The 6,871-nt window shown below is 47.3% G+C and overlaps 1 protein-coding gene across 2 annotated transcripts in view; it reads right to left on the bottom strand.

The window, feature by feature from the left end:
- Window positions 1–3,756: 3,756 nt before the first annotated feature.
- Window positions 3,757–6,871, bottom strand: part of RNF214 (ring finger protein 214) — a 46,600-nt gene continuing 43,485 nt past the window's right edge. For both annotated transcript variants that reach the window (XM_079787875.1, XM_079787876.1), the window contains exons 10-15: window positions 6,622–6,720; window positions 6,047–6,423; window positions 5,808–5,940; window positions 5,491–5,595; window positions 5,097–5,192; window positions 3,757–3,894 (exon numbers count right to left, since the gene is read on the bottom strand). In XM_079787875.1, the coding sequence (XP_079644001.1) occupies window positions 3,829–3,894; window positions 5,097–5,192; window positions 5,491–5,595; window positions 5,808–5,940; window positions 6,047–6,423; window positions 6,622–6,720 (876 nt within the window). In that variant the 3' untranslated portion in view covers window positions 3,757–3,828. The remainder of the gene's footprint in view (window positions 3,895–5,096; window positions 5,193–5,490; window positions 5,596–5,807; window positions 5,941–6,046; window positions 6,424–6,621; window positions 6,721–6,871) is intronic.

Below are 6,871 nucleotides of genomic sequence, written 5' to 3'. Positions count from 1 at the left end.
GCCACCGCCAGCTCCCATTTCAGACTTCACCTCCAAGACAGAACCCTCTCGTGAACAGGTGTTGCTTCCCAGAGTTTGCTTTGCTGTGGCTGCAGCCTATCAAAAGGGAGGTGGAAGAAGGGCTTATTTGCCAAAAAGCTCTTTTTAGCTCTTAAATTAAGTGTCCACTATGAAGTTCCATCTAACAAATGAATTTCTACCTTATTGATTCCACTTGTCTCTATCTGGACGTTTTGCTCTATAAACGCTCAATAGCCGTGTAACATCCCAACCCTCCCAAACCCTAGGCGTCCTCTGGGAAAGCAATGGGAACATAGCAACAGAGCGGGGCTGGGCCTCGTCTTCCTGGGCACCTCTTCACTCCCTCCCACAAACCCCGAGACCTCGGAGCTCTGCAGCTGAGGTGCTAAGAAGAATAGACAGGAGAACTCTCCTAACAATCCTCGAAAGCAGAATCCTGGATTCATTTCACAGGCACAGGGGTGATGCCCTTCACCCGCCTGGAGTTCTTCCTGTTCAGCTGTAAGATCTTTACATAACACAGAGCCGTTTCATTGCCTTCTCACCCTAAGGTCTCAGCCGCCACCTACTTGGCTAAGGCACCCCCAGTGGCACAAGTATTGGAGCCAGAGTGTTAGAACACAGGGCTCGCTGACTATAGCACCGTCACCTTCAGTGTCCAGGCCGCCTGGAGAAAGGATGGGGCCTCGGCTTCCTGCCTTCCTTTTCCACAAGAGCCCCTCAATGCAACCCATCCTTTTCTCCTGTCCTGCTCGCTACTCCCCACTCCTAATAGTACTTGGGTACCCAGGCTAGTTCTTGCGCTAAGTACTGGGGACAAAGTTCATTTCCTATCCGTTCTAACACAGTCAACTATGATACCAGTGTTAGTGGAAAGAGCAAATGTTCCCGGTATACCCCCGGGACCTCATTCCTCTGTGGTCTACACCCTGCTTCCAGGTAAGGGGCCTGCTGAGTGTGAATTACCGGAGGGAGAGGGAACCCCAAGGAGGGCCTCTGGAATCCTGGCTTCAGCCAGCTGCCACAAGCCATACACAATAAATCAAGAACACCGAGTCGTAGTTTTTATCTGGACTCTTCATTCCCCTGCACCTGGTGCTGCTTGGCTGACGGGAACACCCAGAACCACAAAGACTGACAGGAAGACTGGAGACTGTCCACTTCCAGCTCGGAACTTACTGTGTAAATAAACTTCCAGAATTGTTACCGTGAAATAAAAGCCACCTTCTGCTTTATGATTTCTACCCATGTTGGGGGAAAATGGCTTTTCCCCAGCTCTCTCCAGGGCATAAAAGTTAGCCCCTTCATTAGTAAGCCCCACTGTCCTCTTCTCCTTTCAGAGAAAACTTGGGCTCTCTTTTAAGAGTAACTTCCTTTCTATCCTGGAACTACAAACTCTAAGTGTAAAAAGAAATTTTTTTGACAACAGCTTCTTGCTTGTAAAAATATGTATTCTATATCTCTATTTTTGAATCTACTCCAGAAAAATGACTGTCCCATCTCTCCTCACTGCACTAGGGCCTTTCCCGCTGGTGTGCGTGGCTTTAGCATTGCAGGCCAAGGGACAGAGGGAGAACGAGGCTGGCCCAGACTCGGGGCTGCTTTCTGACTGACCCTGACTAAGCAGAGAGCAGCGATGCGGCCCCAGGTCCATGCACGCCTCTCCCCACACTGTCCTCCAGCTATAGATGGCTTTCCAGGGTTTCTACCAGGAAGCAGTTAAGCCCCTTACTCCCTCCTTTGGCTTCAAAGATTTGTGGAAAAGAAACAGGATATTCTTTATACCTCCTGAAAAACACTGCAGGTGGCCTTGGGCTGCTACGAAGTTGAGGGGAGATATTAAGATAACAAGATGAAAATGACACACACACACACACACCCGCAAAGGGAAAGAACAAAGGAGCTAGTCTTCCATTGGCACCTTCCCTTACCGACAGCTACAGCACCGGAGACATGCAAGTCCCATCAACCAAGGAAAGTAGGTTATCTGACCTCTGCAGAGGGGCGTATGCAGGCCATCTCAGTGATCTACAAGATGCCAAGGAGCTCTTGGGAGCTCTAGCTCCTCACACTAATGCCAGTTAACAAACCGGGGCAGTCAGAGAAGAGAAAGAGTATGTCCATGAGCTGACAGGCAAGGATGAAACAAAGGAAAAGAGTAGCAGAAACGGGGAGGAGAGAATTTAGATGGATATGCAAGGAAAAGGCTTTGCCACCTAGTGTACTGCTAGTGCGAGCGAGCATTTCCAGATCCCAGAGTGAAAAACATTCAGCTGTTGGTGATATAATAATCTCCTTCCCTTGGAGCTATTTTTAAAAAATTAACACTTAGTTTTTAGTTGTTTAATTCCAAAGAGAAGAGTGCTGAAGCCACTTCTGGTAAGAGTAAAGATAAGACGATATGAAAGCTCCAACAGAGACCCAGTGTTTCGGGGTGCAAGCCAGAAAAGCTCAGTGGCAAAGGGGAACACTGATCTGGTTCCGGGTGGCTACCCAGAGAACACATGACTTCTCAACCTCAAACCCACCTCCCTTCCCAGCACTGGGGTCTCCATCTTCCCCAGGGCAGGACACGTGTCCCCCATAGCTTTCTTGCTTCAAAAATTAAAGCCCGCCGAAACCGGTTTGGCTCAGTGGATAGAGCATCGGCCTGCGGACTGGAAGGTCCCAGGTTCGATTCCGGTCAAGGGCATGTACCTTGGTTGCGGGCACATCCCCAGTAGGGGGTGTGCAGGAGGCAGCTGGTCGATGTTTCTCTCTCATCGACGTTTCTAGCTCTCTATCCCTCTCCCTTCCTCCCTGTAAAAATCAATAAAATATATTAAAAAAAAAAATTAAAGCCCAGCATCCCAAGATCATTCTGAAAATAATTTTGCACAGACATCCCTCCTCAACCGTGCCTGCCTGGAGCTCATCCAAGGTCACCAAACAACTTGGCTGTGAACGACTGCCTTAACCTTCAGGGGGAGGGTTAGCCAGACAAGAAGACCAGAAGGAAGGGAAGAGGGAGGCCTTTGTAAGGCTGGCCGAGTCGGTGGTGGCAAGGGGTGGCTTCCAGAGAAGACCTTCAGATTGTGCTAGTTTCTGAAGAGACGACTGTTGAGGAAATAGGGTGCACAGAAGTTTGTGAGGGCGTGGGGAACTGGGACCTGGTTATGTTGTTACTCTTGGACTGTGAATTTTGCTGCTGTAGAACAGAGTATTCTGTAAACCTAAAGCCTATGTACAAAACATAAGCATTAACACAGTAAAATACTCAATGAAAAGACAAACTTTAGGGTTACATTTTTTTTCCTCAATCAGTCTCATTTCATCCATTTGGAGAGAGGTGCTAGGACACCAAGGCTTCCAAAGGCTTTCAGTAATCAAGGCATCTGGCCGGACAGAGGGTGAGCACCAGGGTTCAAATCTGCACACACGAACCTTAGGAAAATGGACTAGTGGTTGAGCCAAGTCAAAGCAGGATAGCCTTAGAGCCACAGCAGCTTCCTACTGGTTTTTATATTGTATTTGAAAACAGCCTTAGGCAGGAATATCATAATTTCAAGGCCAAACTAAATATCATCTTAGCTACCATCTGCATCCCCCTAAAGGAAATTACAAGCTGAGGGGGACAGACCATTTGCATAATATACATACTTTCATTTACGAACATTTGAATACAGACTTTCTATACACACATTACCTATATAATAAAAATGTACATGGCATGAGTATACGTCACTGTATAAATATAGAGTTTTAGAAATCTTGAACCCGCGCTTCCTGTTCACATCAGCTTCTCTTCTTCCTCCCCAATCAGGTCCATCATTTAAGAGTTGGGCAAAAGGGACAAGTGTCATTTGTGTTGGTCTGGGCCCAGAATTTGATACACTGGAAATAAAGAAAGACATACCTCAGGTTTATCTGGAAAGATGGAGGGAGGGAGGGAGGGAGGGAGGGAGGGAGGGAAGGAGTGCTATTATAGTTCAATGGGTCTAAGGAATATTTACTATGTCACCCCCAAAAGAATCTTCAGAGGTGGACCTGTTCTTTCATAGGAAACATGAACAACCTGCTCATAACAATGTGCAGCTGCTTTTTGTTGAATATCCAGGCTTGCTCCTTCTAATGATCCATTCAGGCTTAGATGAGTTTCCATCTGCTAATACACATCACCTAAAATCTTATTCAGGATTTTCCCTTACCAAGAACTTAGATGTAAATTCAGTTTCTACCTACTGTTAAAACACAATGGACAAAATATAGTAAAAAAGGAATCATCCCTGCTGCTAAGGGACTTAACTCTGCTTGGTAACAGGAAGTGATGGGAATGATTATCAGTGTGGAAAGATAATCTCTAATAGACTTCCATCCTGTTAGTGGAGTTACTAATTTCATACCCAGGCTCTCTATTCCATTTCTCTCATCTAAGCAGTCTCCTTACAATGCTATATTTGAAACAACAGTTAGATACGTATACCTTATTGTCAGTTTCTCAAGAAAGTGACCTATCAGTGCTCTGGTATGAACTGCTTATCAAGTCTCCTAAGGCCGTGGTGGGCAAACTGCGGCTCACGAGCCACATGCGGCTCTTTGGCCCCTTGAGTGTGGCTCTTCCACAAAATACCACGGCCTGGGCGAGTCTATTTTGAATAAGTGGCGTTAGAAGAAGTTTAAGTTTAAAAAATTTGGCTCTCAAAAGAAATTTCAATCGTTGTGCTGTTGATATTTGGCTCTGTTGACTAATGAGTTTGCCGACCACTGTCCTAAGGAAACAGGGTAAAAAGAAGCTGGAAGATCCCAGCTGCAGTATTCTGAATTCTGCTGATGTTTAAGCCACAAGTTACTAAAAACCTTATGTTTAGATATTTTGGTTTGGTTTTGTTAATCCTCACCTGAGGATATTTCTACACACCCAGACCCCAGGGGAAGTGGGGGTTGAAGTCGTGAGCTGAGGCTCTAACCACTTAGCGCACTGGCCAGGGCAATATGTTTAGATATTAATGCTGAGCATCAACACTAAAATGTGCAAGAGAAATTCTCAGTTGTCAGTAAATAAAGAGTTGGAAATGGGGAAGGAGTGTATCGCCCACCTCCTTATGCAACACGTGGGTACATGCCATGGGATGCAGCTCGCTGGGCTGGACCAGCTTCTGGCACATGAGACACAGCTTACAGGTGGCTGGAGCCTGCAGAACAGAGGAGGGATGGCCAAAGGTAAGACAATAAGAAAGCTCTGGGTCTCCTTGCCTTTCATGCCCATGACTCCACCTGGTGTTTCCATTCAGTAAAAAGATTTTACACCAGAAGAAGTAAAAGTTCAAATACAGATTCTTGCCAAAAGTACTTACATTTTCCCAGTTGGGGCTGCCAACAACCCGGCTGATGAGATAATGGTTTCCTCCTACACTCCTCTGTAAACCTGCCCCTCCTACTGACATCGCTCCCCACCTTCCCATCCTAGTTTTCAAAGAAAACGAGTCTTACATGTGAAGACCTTCCAGGATATGACACTTGTGCAGAAGGCAAGAACATTGGGGTGTTGATTTGGGCCAATGGAGCAGGGAACAAGGCCCGGATCCGACCGAGTGGCTGTGGGCAGAAACATTGGGAGAGTAAGGAAAGAGTCTGAGTCACAGGGCATGTAACTAAAGGAAATCACTTAGCTCCCAGTCCAGCAAAGGAAGAAAGCAGACTAGGCACTCCTGGCTGCAGCAATGCTTCCCTCCCCAAGTTTTTCTGAAAACTGCCTCTTCCTCAACATCTCAGCAGGTCTGCGTTCTCCCCCTAGTACCTTGTCTTACCTGAGTACTTGCTGCCACTCGCTCATGTTCTGCCAGTCGTGCAGCTACCAACTGGATCAGTTCCTCCATGGTCAGGCCTGCCATGGTGGTACGTGCCGTCTTGATTTGCTGAAGAATGTTGGTCATCTGGGCCCTAAAAAAGAGGGAAATACTTTATGTATACTCGTGGGGAATATCCATAAAACCTCTCCTATAGCCCCTCTGACAATTTTTTAGAATTAGTCCTTAAAGACACTTACTTATTGCATTGTGGGAACCGAGCCAGCAGTTTTTCCAGGATCTTCTCTAGTTTGTCTACTGGTTGGGGCCGGGGAGTTTCAGTGGAAGCCTTAACACCGCCCAAGCCTGGGGGAGGCGGGATGGAGGCGGCAGGGGGCATGTGTGGACCATGGGAGCCAACAAGGGAACCCAAGCCAGGGCTATTTCTCCCATGGGAGCCAGGAAGGGGTGGGGAAGGCTGGTTGGGCTGGGAAAGGGCAGGGTTCAGGATTGGGAAAGACAAGGAACGGGGATCTGCACTGGGCATAACCATGGGCATTGTGACCTGCCCAATGGAGAAGGGCATCCGAGGAACCAAAGAGGGATTGGGCTGAAACACCTGAAGCATGAAGTCTGTCTGCAGAGGGGAAGAGGTGGAGGATGCAAGAGAAAGGGAGAAATCAATGAGCAACTCTTACACCAAATAAAACCAACAATAACCAGTAATAAGATTATATTAAAACCAGTATCTTCTTTAAAAAAACCCACAAAAAAACAAGTGAAGGACTCTGGTTTCATCACAGAAAGCCTGACTACCCAAAACCTGCCTTCTTACCTCGGACGGGGGCGGAGGCAGAGTGGGAGTAGGGATCTGAGGGAGGCTGCTCAGCTTGGCCCCGTTCCGCACTAGCTGGATGTGACTATTAAACTGGTCCTAGAAAGGAGGAAAGGAAGGGATGATCCTTCACCTCCGAGCTGAGTGAGCCTCCCTAGAAAGACAGCACCCACCATCCAGTCTGAAGGAAACAGAGGGAGTGGTAGATAAGCTCTCAGTGGCAAAGCCGAAGTTCCCTGCCCACCACCAG

Source organism: Cnephaeus nilssonii (genome assembly GCF_951640355.1).
Source record: "Cnephaeus nilssonii genome assembly, chromosome: 13".
Lineage (NCBI taxonomy): Eukaryota > Metazoa > Chordata > Mammalia > Chiroptera > Vespertilionidae > Cnephaeus > Cnephaeus nilssonii.
This window is presented reverse-complemented; position numbering and strand designations above follow the sequence as displayed.